This window comes from Mytilus trossulus, chromosome 13 (assembly GCF_036588685.1).
Source record: "Mytilus trossulus isolate FHL-02 chromosome 13, PNRI_Mtr1.1.1.hap1, whole genome shotgun sequence".
In the NCBI taxonomy this organism is placed as follows: domain Eukaryota; kingdom Metazoa; phylum Mollusca; class Bivalvia; order Mytilida; family Mytilidae; genus Mytilus; species Mytilus trossulus.
The window spans coordinates 5,464,621-5,482,838 of NC_086385.1; the positions used below are offsets into that span (position 1 = coordinate 5,464,621).

The following is an 18,218-nucleotide window of genomic DNA, read 5'->3' on the forward strand; positions in this document are numbered from 1 at the left end:
TCCAAATGTCACACAATCTCTCCGAAGACGTTGTTTGCATGCTTTTCCCATAGGGTTCTATGTTAATCTATGTTCGACTGTGGTGCCAATCTTGGATTTCCGATCGGCACTAAAATCATAGAATGTATGAAGGACAATTATTCGATCAGTCCTGACAAAAATTGGATTCAATATGTCAAAAGGTATCTGAAAAAGAGCAGATTTTATGTTTCCCATAGGGTTCTATGTTAAACTTTGGTGCCAATGTAACTTGACGCATAATCTTGTCAGTCGGTCACATATTGGCTGACCTTGACCTCATTGTCTTGGTCCAGCGCTGGAGATGTAAAGTCTAGCGCTGAAGATGTAAAATCAAGCGCTGGAGATGTAAAGTCAAGCGCTGAAGATGTAAAGTTTAGCGCTTAAGATGTAAAGTCAAGCGTTGGACATGTAAAGTTAAGCGCTGGAATGTAAAGTCATGCGCTGGAGATGTAAATAAAATTGAGAATGGAAGTCTAGCGCTGAAAATGTAAAGTCAAGCGCTGGAGATTTAAAGTCAAGCGCTAGAGATGTAAAGTCAAGCGCTGGAGATGTAAAGTCCAGCGCTGAAGATGTAATCACAAAAAGTTGATTGTGAGGTCAAGGTCAGTTGACATATGTCAGACTGACAGGTACACCTAACAATGAATTTCACACTCCAAATATTATTGACCTACCATACCCTGTTACTGAGAAACTGACCTAAACATCTCCAGCTCTTGATTTTACATCTCCAGCGCTTGACTTTACATCTCCAGCGCTTGACTTTACATCTTCAGCTCTAGACTTTACATCTCCAGCGCTTGATTTTACATCTCCAGCGCTTGACTTTACATCTCTAGCGCTAGACTTTGCTTATCTCCAGCGCTAGATTTTGCACATCTCCAGTGCTAGACTTTACATCTTCAGCGCTAGACTTTACATCTCCAGCTCTTGACCTCACATCTCCAGCGCTAGATTTTGCACATCTCCAGTGCTAGACTTTACATCCCCAGCGCTAGACCTTACATCTTCAGCGTTTAACTTTACATCTCCAGCGCTAGACCTTACCTCTTCAGCGCTGGACTTTACATCTTCAGCGCTAGACTTTACATCTCTAGCGCTAGACTTTACATATCCAGCGCTAGACTTTACACATCTTCAGCGCAGGACTTTAAAAGACACTTTATAATCTGTGTGAGACCAACAGAACTCCGTACAGATCCAACGGTGCAATTTTCACAAAACATATCAGAGTTCACGTCCTTGTGTACATACACATGGATAACATCATTATGAGTTTATTAAGGTTGAACTGTAACTGCTTCAGAACAAAGGGAACAGTTTGAAAAAAATCCAAAATACTGAAACATGTCTAAATCAATACTTATAGATTTTTTTTACATTGTCAGAAAAGAATTTAAAAGGGCTTGTGCAGTTTTGATGGAATATGGTTGATGGTATAGGCTTAATGGTCGGGTTGTTGTCTCTTTGTCATATTCCCCATTTCCATTCTGAATTTTATTACTGGACAAGAATGAAGTAACATGGAGATCTTTTTTTTTAAATATAATTTACATACTTATGCTGTATCTATTATTGATCTATCTGGAGTTTTAAGAAAAATAGGTGGGGATTAAAGAATTTAGAACTGTGAACACAAACATTTATATTGAAAAAAAACCTGTTAGAACGCGTTTTTGATCCCTCAGGACGTCACTTTAAGTAATGAATTTGTTCTTTATTTTTTGTAACGCTTTCAAATGAAATAAATCGAAATATTTCTAACTTTTTGAAGATTGATCAATTGGCTTTTCTGTTTGTTAACATAGTTAACTTGTGTATATGTATTACCATCACTTATCACATGCAGGTATACACCTAATTATTAACGGCGCATGACGTTTCCGCTTTGTAATTTGTATAGATAAATGTATAATACACACGCATTGCAATTTTATTTAGATAAACTTGTAAATTAAATATACAAAACATAAATTTATAAACAGCTCATATATCAAGCATAGAAACAGGCGGATATTATAATGTTGATAGAAATAATAGACTATGTACAAGTTGTAATATTACCCCTTTTGCAGATGAATACCATTTTATATTTAAATGTAAAAAATATAGTCAAATATATTAAACAGCAAACCACGAATTTAGGAAATCAGCAAAGAATAATCACAAGAAAGATGTGTATTTTAGTAGAACGTTCGTTCCCAGTTTTGTTTTGCATTTCTATTGTGTTGACTTGCTATAACAATAGTATCCTAAAACGTTATTTAAAAAAACCAACATTGTTTTGAATAAATATATAATGAATCTCTAGTATATCAATAATTGTTATCAAAGGTACCAGGATTATAATTCAGTACGCCAGACGCGCGTTTCGTCTACATAGGACTCATCAGTGACGCTCATATCAAAATATTTATAAAGCCAAACAAGTGCAAAGTTGAAGAGCATTGAGGATCCAAAATTCCAAAAAGTTAATTTGTGTCAAAAACGGATAAGGTAATCTATGCCTGGGATAAGAAAATCCTTAGTTTTTCGAAAAATTTTAAATTTTGTAAACAGGAAATTGATAAAAATTACCACATTATTGATATTCATGTTAACACCAAAATGTTGACTACTGGGCTGGTGGTACCCTCGGAGACGAAACGTACATAAAATAGTCACTGCAAGTTGTTATTATTACTGTATCATTGATAATTAAAAACCATCAATACTTTGTAATGGACATTGCCCATAAGTTATATTGTTTATAACAGAAACATTAAAGTTCCCATCTTTGACTCCTCAACAATGAGTAACAAACTTTAATTAAGGTAGCTTAAGTGGGACACACATTGATATTTTCAAAACAGTGTTGATCATATATTGCTATTAAATCATTTTTGTTTACTTATTTCTGGACATAAATGACATTCTTACAAAATTTTAACGAATTCATCAGTGATAATAAGGGTATATTAGTTCACACATCATTGATACTAAACCTATATAAACTAACACACCACTGATGGTGAAACCCTATGAAGTAATACACCACTTATAGGGAAGCTCTATAAATAAACTTACAACTGATGGCGAAGTTCTATTAATTACCTCCTGGAGGTTGTAGCTATTAAAATGGTATCAAACCAATGGTTTAGTTCTATTAATCAACACACCACTAACTAATGATGCCACAATAAATTCACACGTTATTGATAGTGAAACTCTATAAACAATACATCACTGATGGTGAAGTCCTATATATTGAGATAGCATGATGACAAAGCTTTAAAACTAAACGCATAACTGCTGATGAAACTCAATGAAATAGTATATCACTGATGACAACGCTCTATAAATATAAAAAAAATGTTGAAGGAAAAAATCATAAATTTAAAGAAACATCGATGGGAAAGTTCACAAATTAAAAACCATCGATGGCACAGCTTACTAAAGGAGTAGGTCCAGTAGGACCGCTTTTTGGCCCCAAAATATAGCAGTTTTTGTTAAAAAATTGTTAAAATGTAAATTTTTAGATATTTATTGGACAGTAGAATGCCTTTGCTACATAAATATGGGCTCTTTTTGACAATACAATGCACAGATATCGGGAACTAGCACCATTAAGTCATGCTAAATTACTGAAATCTTCACAATTCTAGCATTTTAGTTAAATTTTAGACGGTTTTCGTGTAAAACAAAAGTGTCAACATTCGTGTTCATCCTTGATATTGAAATGTAAGTTGTATTTTACGACAAAACATAACATATATAAAGGCCGAGGATGAACACGGATGCAGCCACTTTCATTTTTGACAAAAACATCTGAAAAGTTACATTTTTCGGAATATATGGTAGATTTTTCATATTTGAGCTTGAATCGGATCGTTTTTAACGACTAAATCAGTTAAAATCTTTCACATAAACTAAATAAATCAAATGAAATAGAAACTTAAGTGTTTAAAAAGTGGTCAACATCTTTTGTCAGATGAAACTGAAATTTGAGGCCATAACGGGTCCTTACCGGACCTACTTCCTTACTCATCCTTAGGGATCAATTAATACAAATGTTATACATTTCAAAATCGTTCTGATCATATAATGCACGGCCTTTGTGTGTTGTTCATGTAGAATATAAGTACAAGTGGCTTTGGTCATATTATCAGATTTGACCACTTATTCGTGTGCTATATATTTATTTATATTTATTACACCGCATTGTCTATGGTACAAGTTTGTATGTCTGTAATATGTTAATATTACAAAAAGGAATGACACCACTTCTGTTGGCAGCACAGGAAGGACACCTGGAGGTCATCCGTTATCTTTTCTAAGACATTTATTTTTTTACTATTACAGTTCTGATCATAGTTCAGACATCTGACGACAAAATGTATTGCTTATCTGCTGTTTATTTAGAATATAAATACAAATGTGATTGGTTATTTTATTAAGTTTCGACTACTGATTCGTGTGGTATATATTTCATCTATATTCATCACATAACATTATTTAGTTTATGACAAAGGTTTTGAAGTCTGTTTTATGTAGATATAATAGTATGGAGACACACCATTATTGACAGAGGCTGGCAAAGGAAACCGAGAGGTAGTCAATTCTCTGGTCACAGTTGGGTGTGAAAAAGAATCGAGAAACAATGTTAATATTGATATAAATCTCCATAGTCTGATCGAAACTATATCTAAAGTGTTAAAGAGGCAGGTTTTTTTGGACAACGCATAACTGTTAGAATGAAAATAGATAGTGTTGACATTTCAAACGTCAAATTGAATCAGATAATAAACATGCTAATGGTTTAATTTTGTTTTCCAACAAACAAATAATTTGTAAACCCCTGATTTCAATCATAATAAATTCTTGATATTATTATATACAGTGGGATTTCATTTTACTTGTCTTGTCCTTCTGCATTCTTCTTACAATTTTTTTATACATTAAAAACAATATTTTTATATATATATATATATATATATATATATAATCGTTTTGATTAGTGAATTGCATTTATTTGTTATTTATCTAAAACATATAAATAATGAAAGCATTTAGTTCACACATCCAACATCATGACAACCTTCATTCGAACCTACTTATGGTGACACTTGAAATCATAAATCAGTAATGATGATGCCCTTAATTTGTACTCCTGTGATGGTTTCATCATAAAGTCAAACACCACTGATGGTGACCCCTTTTAAATTCAAACTCCCCTGATGATGACATCCGTTTAATTTACACACCATACATGAAAACATCAATAATAACAACTTGATATAATACACTACTGATTGTGACACCACAGTGTCCAAAACCTTGATAGTGACACATGATATTCAAACAACTTAGATAATCAAGACCAATAAATTCACACACAACTGACAGTGACTAGGATGTATAAAATAACTGTTCATAGTAATGACCATAAATGCACACCTCATCTGGAATTACCATACCACTGATTTTGACACCTTAATATCGGGAATTGATTAAGATGATGCTCTTATTTCATACACCACTGATGTTGAACACTTTTTGAAAATGACGCCCTAAATGCTTATATCAGTCATGATGAAATATTAATGGACCACACCACTGATGGTCACACCAATGATGATGACTTTGTAAATTCGTAAACCACTGATTATCAAATCATATATGATGAGATGGTAAATTTGCAAATCACTGATTATCACATATAGATGATGACAAGGTAAATTAGCAAATCACTGATTGACACACCTTAAATGATGACATAGTAAATTTACAAACCACTGATGGTCGCATCATTAATGATGACATAGTGAACTTGCAAACCACTGATTTACACACCATTAATGATGACATGGACAATTTACAAACCACTGATGGTCACATCGATAATGATGACTAAGTAAATGTACAAACCACTGATTATCACATATAGATGATGACATGGTAAATTTACAAACCACTGATGGTCACACAATTAGTGATGACATGGTAAATTTGCAAACCACTGATTATCACATCATAAATGATGAGATGGTAAAGTTTCAAACCACTGATAGACACATCATTAATGATGACATGGTAAATTTGCAAACCACTGATAGACACATCATTAATGATGGCATGGTACATTTGCAAACCACTGGTAGACACATCATTATTGATGGCATGGTAAATTTGCAAACCACTGATAGACACATCATTAATGATGACATGGTAAATTTGCAAACCACTGATAGACAAACCATTACTGATGACATGGTAAATTTGCAAACCACTGATAGACACATTATAAATGATGACATGGTAAATTTGCAAGCCACTGATAGACACATCATTAATGATGACATGGTAATTTTTTGCAAACCACTGATATACACATCATTAATGATGACATGGGTAATTGCAAATCACTGATAGACACATCATTAATGAATACATGGTAAATTTGCAAAACACTGATAGACACATCATTAATGAATACATGGTAAATTTGCAAACCACTGATAGACACATCATTAATGATGACATGGGTAATTTGCAAACCACTGATAGACACATCGTTAATGATGACATGGTAAATTTGCAAACCACTGATAAACACGCAATTAATGATAACATGGTAAATTTGCAAACCACTGATAGACACATCATTAATGATGACATGGTAAATTTGCAAACCACTAATAGACATCATTAATGATGATGACATGGTAAATTTGCAAACCACTGATAGACACCTCATTAATAATGACATGGTAAATCTGCAAACCACTAATAGACACATAATTGATGATGATATGGTAAATCCGCAAACCATTTATAGTCATAATATCGATGATGACATGGTAAATTTGTAAACCACAGATTGACACATAATTAATGACCACATGATAAATTTATGACATGTAAATACACACACCATTTATGGTGACATAATGAATTGAAAACCAAAGATGGTGATACCCAAACATCAGACATCATCGATGATTAATCCAAAATTTAAATACCACTGATAAGAACAGCCTATATTTACGAATGTAAATACCAGTGGTGACATCCTCAAACTATACACTAATGATGAAGACATCATGAATTCTAAAACAACTGATGATGACAAATTAAAATAAAACTCACCTCATGATGACGCCTTTAATTTACACACCACTGATGTTGGTTTCTATAAGACAGACACCTCTTGAGGGTGAAACCTTGAAATATTACACGACTGATAATAACACGCTAAATTCAATCAACAGTAAAGGTAACATCCTATATTCACATACCATTAACGACAACAACCAGGATGTTGGCACAATTTATGTTATTAACACCCTTTATAAATAACACCAGTGATTCTGAAGGTCTAAAATCAATCACCACTGAATATGACACCATAAACACGTTACCCCTGATAATTTAATCAAATATAACACACCACTAATGTTGACAGCATATAATCAAGCACCACTAATGTTGAAAGCATATAATTAAGCACCACTAATGTTGACAGCATATAATCAAGCACCACTAATGTTGACAGCATATAATCAAGCACCACTAATGTTGACAGTATATAATCAAGCACCACTAATGTTGACAGCACATTTTCAAGCACCACTAATGTTGACAGAACATTTTCAAGCACCACTAATGTTGACAGCACATTTTTAAGCACCACTAATGTTGACAGCATATAATCAAGCACCACTAATGTTGACAGCATATAATTAAGCACCACTAATGTTGACAGCATATAATTAAGCACCACTAATGTTGACAGCATATAATCAATGCTATAAAAAAAACATACCTTCATGTGCTACTTTTTGAGTTAAAAGAGGTCAAAATTTTGTATATTTGCTCAAAATTTGGATTTGTGGCCGTATTTTGCGTTTCGAAAGAAAACCATAAGTTTTTTTTTGTTTTAAAAGATAAATACAAATTGTTTTTTGCTAAAAAAAAAATTGTAATTTCTGTATTTTATAAACATTCGAAAAATTGATACATTTTTATTCAGAAATAACTCATATTTATCAATCGGTCACGAATTGAGAGAAAAAAAAATCTTGTAAAAGTCGGCTGTGAAAAGGAAGCAACTGTTGAGGTGATTATAGATATTATCTCCTCAGTCTGATCATATTTCTGTAATATTGAAACAGTACAAAATTATGCTGTTAATCAGACAGGTTAAAAGGACAACACATACTATGAAATTTAAAATAAATAGTGTTAACATTTGAATCGTCTAACTGAATCATAAAATAAACGTGATAAAGGGAAAAAAAATACCAAAAAATATTATTATAAACCTCTAATTTTCCTGAAGTTGATATTATTAATAACTCAGATCTAGTATAAAAAGAAAATTAATCATAATAAATTCATAGTAGATTGATATGTATGAGGATTTCGTTTCACTTATCTTGACCTACTGCATTCTCTTTACTTGGCGTCCGTCGTCCGACGTCGTCCGTCGTCATTTAATGGGAAACAAATACTGTTAGAGTTATACAAATAGTGTTTACAATTGAATCGTCTAGCTAATCAGATGATCAACATGATAAAGGTTTCTTTTTTTGTTTTCTACCAATTTTTTTGTAACCCTCTGATTTTACCTGGAGTTGATGTTATTAATAACTCAGATCTAATATCTAAAAAAAATAATCATAATAAATCATAGATATAATTATATGACTAGGGATATCATTTCACTCATCTTGACCTACTGCATTCTCGTTACAATTGTTTTATGAATTAAAAATGAAATTATTACAAATGTTTTATAATTTAAAACAAAAGTTGTTAAAAATGTTTTATAAGTTAAAAAAATTATGTAGTGTTAAAACGGTTATGGAAAATAATTTTGTTTAAATTATAGAATATGATTAATGAATTCATACATCCTACCTGATGAAATCCTAAATGTGCACAAGTGATGATTTAATCATATATTCAAACACCACTGATGGTGAAACCCTTAACTCACACAACACTGATGGAGACACTCTTGATTATAACTAGTGTTGTCAACGGTTAACCGGTCGAACAACCGAATACGGAATGCCAAAAACGCTAACCGGTTTACCGGATTTTTTTTTCAATTTTGATAGATTTGATATAAAGTATTGAAATCATCAAATAGTTATGTTTTATTTGACAAATTGTCGTCAATTTGACAGATCAATTTTTTCCAGTATGTTGATTGCTTTTACAAACATAAAATTAATTAGAAACAAATTGAAACACTAATTTTCGGAGACAACAAGTGAAAAAGAAAGAATAATCAGTTTCAGACATGTTCAATTCTACGAGATCAAGATTTTTTATTTTTTGATTTTTCAATCTGAAGTTGGTACAAACGCTATAGTTGATACGGTGTTGTTGATTATTAAAAGTGAAACTTCGCCAGGAATCCTCACAGACAAGCCTTATAATGCCAAAGGACAAACTTCAATTCTAAAAGTGTAAATTTATGACTTGGATGAAAGGTTGTCAAATTGATCCTCATACCACATCTTATATATATGTGAAGGGTTCTATTGATAAGGCTTGCAAAAACAAACTAACGATTATCCGAGTAACTGGTTAGGCTAAAGTGTACAATTTGACAACACAAATTATAACACTAATAATGATCACAACCGCAATCAAACAACTTGTGATGTTGAAAGCCTGAATTCACACACCATTGATTCTGAAACCCTAAACTCACAAACCTCTAACGGTGACTCCCAGAATTTGTTAACCACTGTTAATGAAATTCCTTTAATTCACTCACCACTGACGGTGACTCCCTGATTTCGTTAACCACTTATGATGGAATCCCTTTAATTTACACACTATTGACCATGTTGACGGTGACACATTTTAAATTCACCCACCTCTGATGGAAGCAGCCTGAAGTCACACATCACTGATGGCGACAAAAAAACATACAATTCACACACTTCTGTTAATGCAACCGTTCAGAATCACACTCAAATTAAGGTGACATCTTAAATAAAAACATCACTGATGGTAAGACCATATCTTCAGACACTTCAGATAATCAAGATGAAATAATTCACAAACAGTCAAATTAACGGGTGACACCTTAAACTAGCAAAGTGAGTATGATGAATTCCTCAATTTATGCACTTCTGATGGAGACAACTTTAAACATTGTAGCAATTTTGCGCCTGTCCAAAGTCAGAAGCCTCTGGCCTTTGTTAATCTTGTACAATTTTAAATTTTAGTTTCTTGTGTACAATTTGGAGTTTAGTATGGCGTTCATTATCATTGAACTAGTATATATATTTGTTTAAGGGCCAGCTGAAAGACGCCTCCGGGTGCGGGAATTTCTCGCTGCATTAAAGACCTGTTGGTGACCTTCTGCTGTTGTTTGCTCTATGGTCGGGTTGTTGTCCCCTTGACAGATTCCCCATTTGCATTCTCAATTTTTGTCGAGCCTTCGACTTTAGTCGAAAAAGCGAGACATACCGATCCTACATTCCGTCGTCGTCGGCGTCGTCGGTGGCGTCCACAAATATTCACTCTGTGGTTAAAGTTTTTTAAATTTTTATAACTTTCTTGAACTACACTGGATTCCACCAAACTTGGAAAGAATCTTATATATGTTCAACAGATAGTATCCAGAAGTAAATTTTGTAAAAATAAAATTCCATTTTTTCCGTATTTTACTTATAAATAGACTTAGTTTTTTTTTCTACCAGGAAACATTACTTTCACTCTGTGGTTCAAAGTTTTTAAAATTTTAATAACTTTCTTAAACTATTTGAAATTGTGCCAAACTTGGACATAAGCTTGTTTATGATCAGATCCAGAAGTAAAATTCGTATTTTACTTATAAATGGACTTTTTTCTGCCAGGAAACATTACATTAGCTATGCGGTTAAAAGTTTTTAAAATTTAAATAACTTTCTTAAACTATCTTTGATTTGTACCAAATTTGGACAGAAGCTTGTTTATGTTTATGAGATAGTATCCTGACGTAAATTTTTTAAAAATTAAATTCAAAATTTTCTGTATTTTACTTATAAATGGACTTAGTTTTTCTTCCAGTAAACATTACATCTGCAGTTTAAGAGTTTTTTAAATATTTTAAAGATTCTTAAACTATCCTGGATTTTTACCAAACTTGCACAGAAGCTTCTGACAATCAAAAGACAGTACTGAGAGCAATATTTTTTTCATCATTATTTTTGTTGCCTGTGTGATAAACAGCAAAAGTAGGCGAGACACTGGGTTCCGCGGAACCCTTACAAATTTTATTAAATCATAGTCATGATGCCCTAAAATCAAATACAATTAATGATGACATGGTAAATTTACAAACCACTGATGGTCACATCATTAATGATGACATGGTAAATCTGCAAACCACTGATGGTCACACCATTAAAGATGACATGGTAAATCTGCAAACCACTGATGGTCACATCATTAATGATGACATGGTAAATCTGTAAACCACTGATGGTCACATCATTAATGATGACATGGTAAGTTCACAAACCGATGATCGACACATCATTGATGATGACATGGTAAATTTGCAAACCGCTGATAGACACACCATTGATGATGACACAGTAAATTTGCAAACCACTGATGGTCACATCATTGATAATGACACGGTAACTTTACAAACAACTGATGGACACACCATTGATCATGATACGGTAAATTTGCAGACCACTGATGGTCACATCATTAATGATGACACGGTAAATTAGCAAATTACTGATCGACATTTCATTAATGATGACACGGTAAATTTACAAACCACTGATGGTTACATAATTGATGATGACACGGTAAATGTGCAAACCACTAATGGTCACTACATTGATGAGGACACGGTTAATTGACAAATCACTGATAGTCACACCATTGATGAGGACACTGTAAATTGACAAATCACTGATAGTCACACCATTGGTGATGACACGGTAACTTTAAAAACCACTAATGGTCAAATCACTGATGATGACACGGTTAATTTGCAAACAATTGATGGTCACATAATTAGTGATGACACGGTAGCGCTGCAAACCACATATGGTCAAATCATTGATGATGACACGGTAATTTTTCAAACCACTGATGAACACATCATTGATGATGGCATGGTAAATTTTTAACCACTGATGGTCATAGTATTAATGTTGAAATGGTAAATCTGCAAACCACTGAGTGTCACAATATTCATGATGATATCGTTAAAGGACAAACACTGATGTTCACGTGCACACTATTGACGCTGACACGGTAAATTCACAAACCACTGATGGCCAAACCATTGAATATGAAATGGTAAATCTGCAAACCACTGATGGTCACACTATTAATGATGAAATGGTAAATTTGCAAACCACTGATGGACACACCATTTATAATGACACGATAACTTTACAAACCACTGATGGTCACACCAATGACGATGACATGGTTGGTTTGCAAACCACTGATTGTCACTCCATTGATGAGGACACGGTAAATTTGCCAATCACTGATACACACATCATTGATTGTGACAAGGTAAACATACACCCCATTCATGGTAACATCATGAATTGAAAACCAATGATGATGACACCTAAACATCAGACATCATCGATGATTTAATCAAAAATTTAAATACCACTGATACAAACAGCCTTTATAAACAAATGTGGTGAAAACCTTAATCTATACACTAGTGATCATGGTGATAAAGTCAACTAAATTGCTAACTTCATTATTGATGACAAATTAAAATAAAACTCACCTGATGATGACGCCTTAAATTTTCACACCACTGATTTTTGTATCCCTCTTACAAACACTTCTGAAGGGTGAAACCCTGATATATCACACGACTGATAGATACACGCTAAATCCAATCAACACTAAAGGTAACATGCTGAATTTTCATATCACTGACGACAGGAACCAAAATGAAAGCAACACTGATGTGAACACCCATAATATATAACAGCACTCATGATGACACTCCCAAATCAAATACCACTGATTGCGACACCATCAATTCAATTAACCACTGATAACTACAACACAAGTTTGCACATCACTGATGTTGACATCTTTAATTCTAGCATCACCTAATGTTGATAACTTACATTCATACAATATTGATGATAATATACCCTACATTTAATTTAATGATGAAATTCATATTAATATCAAACATCATTTGCCTTTTCCCCCGACTAATGAGCCCGTAAACATAAGTGATCCCTTAGTTGCTTCCCTGGGCAACTTAGGGTTGATGCACCAGGTGATTATTAATAAAATATGTTTAATATTTCTTATTTAAGAAAAATAATATCACACATCAGTAACGTTGACACCCTTTGATCCACGAACCATTATGATACGCCTTATTGACATCCAACTGAAAATAAAACCATTAATTCGTTAGCCAAATATGGTAAAAAAAAAACCTGCTTTACACACCACTTACGATAAGACCCTAACACCACTAATGATGACGCCTTCAATTCATTAACCAGAATGGTGATATTTTTAGTTCATCCACCACTGACTATGACTCTCTCAATTCGTTCACCAACATTTGGTGATATCCCTTTTTCACATTCAAATCATTATGACTCATTCAATTCCATTCCCAATCATGGTGATATCACTAATGAAATACAACTACTGATGACTCCTTCAATTTATTCACCAATAATGATAATGTTCCTAATCATTTGACCACTGATGATTACTCCTTTCATTCATCCCCCTAAACTGATTATATCAATTCATCAACTAATAATGGTGATATATCGAATGCACACACAACTGACAATAGTTATCAAAAGTACCAGGATTATAATTTTATACGCCAGACGAGCGTTTCGTCTACATAAGACTCATCAGTGACGCTCAGATCAAAATAATTAAAAAGCCAAATAAATACAAAGTTGAAGAGCATTGAGGATCCAAAATTCCAAAAAAGTTGTGCCAAATATGGCTAAGGTAATCTACTCCTGGGGTAAGAAAATCCTTAGTTTTTTTCGAAAAATTCAAAGTTTTGAAAACAGAAAATTTATAAAAATGACCATATAATTGATATTCATGTCAACACCGAAGTGCTGACTACTGGACTGGTGATACCCTCGGGGACGAAACGTCCACCAGCAGTGGCATCGACCCAGTGGTGTAAATAGTTATCAAAAGTACCAGAATTATAATTTTATACGCCAGACGCGCGTTTCGTCTACATAAGACTCATCAGTGACGCTCAGATCAAAATAATTAAAAAGCCAAATAAATACAAAGTTGAAGAGCATTGAGGATCCAAAATTCCAAAAAGGTTGTGCTAAATATGGCTAAGGTAATCTACTCCTGGGGTAAGAAAATCCTTAGTTTTTTCGAAAAATTCAAAGTTTTGAAAACAGAAAATTTATAAAAATGACCATATAATTGATATTCATGTCAACACCGAAGTGCTGACTACTGGACTGGTGATACCCTCGGGGACGAAACGTCCACCAGCAGTGGCATCGACCCAGTGGTGTAAATAGTTATCAAAAGTACAATGACTGATGATCACTCCATGGTGATATCCCTTTCTCACATACAACTACTGGTGACTCTTTTGATTCATTTAACAATAATGGTGATATCCATAATTTACATTCCACTGTTACTGACTCCTTTATATCATCAAACAATAATGACAATATTTCTAATTCTTGCACCAAATGACTACTTTCATTCATCTAGGATATTCCTATATCTCTCAGGTTGATGATAACTCTCTCAATTCATCCACCAAAAATTATGATATCCCTATTTCACACACCACTGATGATGACTCCTTTCATCCATCCACAAATAATGCTGATATACGTTTTCAACAGGTAGTTGATGTGGACTCTCCATTCAGACAAGAGCAATGTTTATATCCTTAATTCTGTAACAACATATGATGACACCTTTATTTATCAACCATAACAGCTGATATCTTAAATGCACACGCAACTGATGATGACTCTTTTGATTCAGCCATCATGAATGGTGAAATTCAAAATTATGACTTACTCTATGATGACTCATTCAATTATCCACCAATTATGGTGGCAACTCTAATTCACACACAACAGATAATAATTCCTTGAATTCATTCAATTGTAATGGTTGTATCCCTAATTCTCATACAGTATTGGGATATCAATGCTTCAAACACTACTGATGATGACATATTTGATTTAGCGAACAGTAATGGTGATATCTTCAAATCACACACCAATGATAATGACTCCTTTCGATACATTTATCAACAATGGTAATTTTCATACTTCACACACCACTGATGATGACTCCTTGTATTCACTTACAAATAATGCTGATATTGATTATTATCTCAGGTTGATGATGACTCCCTCAATTGATCCAACAATAATGATGATATCCTTATTTTACACATCAATGATAATAACTCTTATATTCCATCCATCAATAATGGTGATATCCCTTAATCTCAAACAACTTATGATGACATAATTCTTCAACCAATTATGGTGACAGCTAATGACTCCTTCAAATCATCTACCAATAAAAGTGATATCCCTAAATTTTCCACGACTTGCGGCTCCTTCAATTCATCCAGATATAATTGTGTTACCCCAAATATAATCACCACTGATGATGATACCTTCAGTTCATCAACCAATAATGCTGATATCCCTTATTCACATAGTTACTCTGATGACGCCTTAAATTCATCCATCCATAACGGTGTTATTTCTTAAATTGACCACTGATAATGACAACCTTAAGTTGTACGTATAACATAACTTTGTCCACTTTATGACATAAGTCTAAGTCCAATTCACTCTTGATACACGTCATGAATCTGAACTACATCTCCGACATTACTCTTCTGTGTCTTTCGACCAGTTTATTGGTAATGTTTCCTTAGTGAGGTTAAGTATTCCTGTTTCCAACTTTTAAGAAGTTTTTAAACTTCGATTGTCTAGTCACGGATTTATGCGTTGTTACTTTGGTTCCTGGTTGCAAACTACAATCTTGAAGTCCGTTATACAATAGCGTTCTGATTCGTGTTCCATATAATAAAAGTGACGGTTTGGAGGGTTCGTCGTCCGTTGGATCCGATGAAACGTATATCCTATTAATCTGTCCCACAATTCTCAGAACCAAGGTGCTCTTTTCGGGTAAATCAAGTTGTTCCATAAGAGTTAAGCTTCTCGGTGATGACTTTGTTGAAGGCCCAATTTCTTTTGATCCCGCAACATACGTAGACGTGTTGTCTGAAATCATGATTGTTGGGAGTTACTTTCTACATGTACAACGATGAAAGCTAAAATAAAAGTTTTCTGTGATAAATCCTGTACAATTTATAAGTGAACTGCTCTTGTACTAGCACAAGTAAACCGACATATGTTTACTATATATATATATATATATGTTTGGGCTTGTATCATATTTTCCTACCGGTTTATATGATCCGTTCATCCTTTATTGACTCTTGAAATTCAAGAGTCTTTCTTAAATTGAGGGTAAATTATATGGACTTCCAAATACCGTTTCGATCCCTAACATCACTGAAGAGACATTTATTGTCGAAATCCGGATCTGGTGTACAAAAAATATTGACACCTTATGTTTGTGGCAAAACATCTTAGCAGCGAGTTTATTGTTTTCTGTTTACTATTAAAATAATATTAAGATCCATTTTGTTACATCTTGTGATTAATTTTATTTGGGAATCGCCAATGGCAGTCAGCAGGGTTAAAGAACATCAGTTGTTCGACCTGTTAGTCAAATGCGTTTTGTTTACATACACTTTTTCACTTTTTTGGTCTTTTAGATATGTTGTTTGTGCTGTATTTTGACCCTTCTACAACGAACTTTTTTTACATGCACACGTATAAAAATTGCCGTTTTTATCCAACGCAATCATAGGTTTGAACGTAGTTTTCAATTTAGACTTGTTTATATTTTTTCGTTTGGGCTTGTATCATATTTTCCCTCCGGTTTATATGATCTGTTCATCCTATATTGACTCTTGAAATTCAAGAGTCTTTCTCAAATTCAGGGTAAATTATATGAACTTCCAAATACCGTTTCGATCTCTAACATCACTGAAGAGACATTTATTGTCGAAATCCGGATCTGGTGTACAAAAAATATTGACACCTTATGTTTGTGGCAAAACATCTTAGCAGCGAGTTTATTGTTTTCTGTTTAGTATTAAAATGATATTAAGATCCATTTTGTTACATCTTGTAATCAATTTTATTTGGCATCGCCAATGGCAGTCAGCAGAGTTAAAGAACATCAGTTGTTCGACCTGTTAGTCAAATGCGTTTTGTTTACATATACTTTTTCACTTTTTTTGGTCTTTTAGAAATTGTTGTTTGTGCTGTATTTAGACCCTTCTACAACGACATGGATATTCTCCTTTATCTGATCACTAGCACTAGCTATGACATTTCACAACAAAGCATTTTGTTTATTTGTTAATATACAATTATATAAAGAATATACTTACTGATGCGACCGCTGATTTTTATTCAAGTTTTACATCTTATTCATTTGATATGCAATGTATATATTTTACCTATATTTATTCAACGATGTCCAGTTCATGACACAAGTGTTGATGAATGTTATATAATTATATTACAGCATGGATACACATCATTAATAATAGCTGCCGTCGGAGGACACCTGGATATTGTATGTTACCTTGCCAGCATTGGATGTAATATACTCGCCAAATCCAAGGTAACAAAATATATATCTCCTGTTTGGTTGTATCCCTGTTTATATTTAATAATTTAATGAGACAGGTTTATCTTATAGTTTGTGTATCTGTGTTTTACATTGTCGTTTGGTTTTGCACGTTAGTGTTTCTATATTTTCGTTGATTTACTCTTATATTTGATGTGTTTTCCTTAGTGGTAGTTTGTATCTCTGATTTTTTGTTTTCTCTAAATCGATTTATGACTTTCGAAAAGCGGTATACTATTGATGCCTTTATTTAATACACAACGCAATTTGTAAAGTTGTATACAATTGAATATCATATTACTCGCACTGAGAAAGGCTTCAAAGTGCGTTTATAATAACGGGCAGCTGATAGTAATCAAACATATCTTTCTGAATCCATTGATATAAGTAGTTCTTTTTTACTGTTTTATGTCATAGAAAATCATTCGTTTTGT

General features: G+C 33.3%; 1 protein-coding gene across 1 annotated transcript in view; it reads left to right on the forward strand.

Annotated features, from left to right (window-relative positions):
* The first annotated feature begins 11,333 nt into the window (after positions 1-11,333).
* Positions 11,334-18,218, forward strand: part of LOC134695349 (uncharacterized) — a 38,899-nt gene continuing 32,014 nt past the window's right edge. The window contains exons 1-2 of the mRNA XM_063556573.1: positions 11,334-11,471; positions 17,680-17,778. Coding sequence (XP_063412643.1) covers positions 11,334-11,471; positions 17,680-17,778 — 237 coding nt within the window. The remainder of the gene's footprint in view (positions 11,472-17,679; positions 17,779-18,218) is intronic.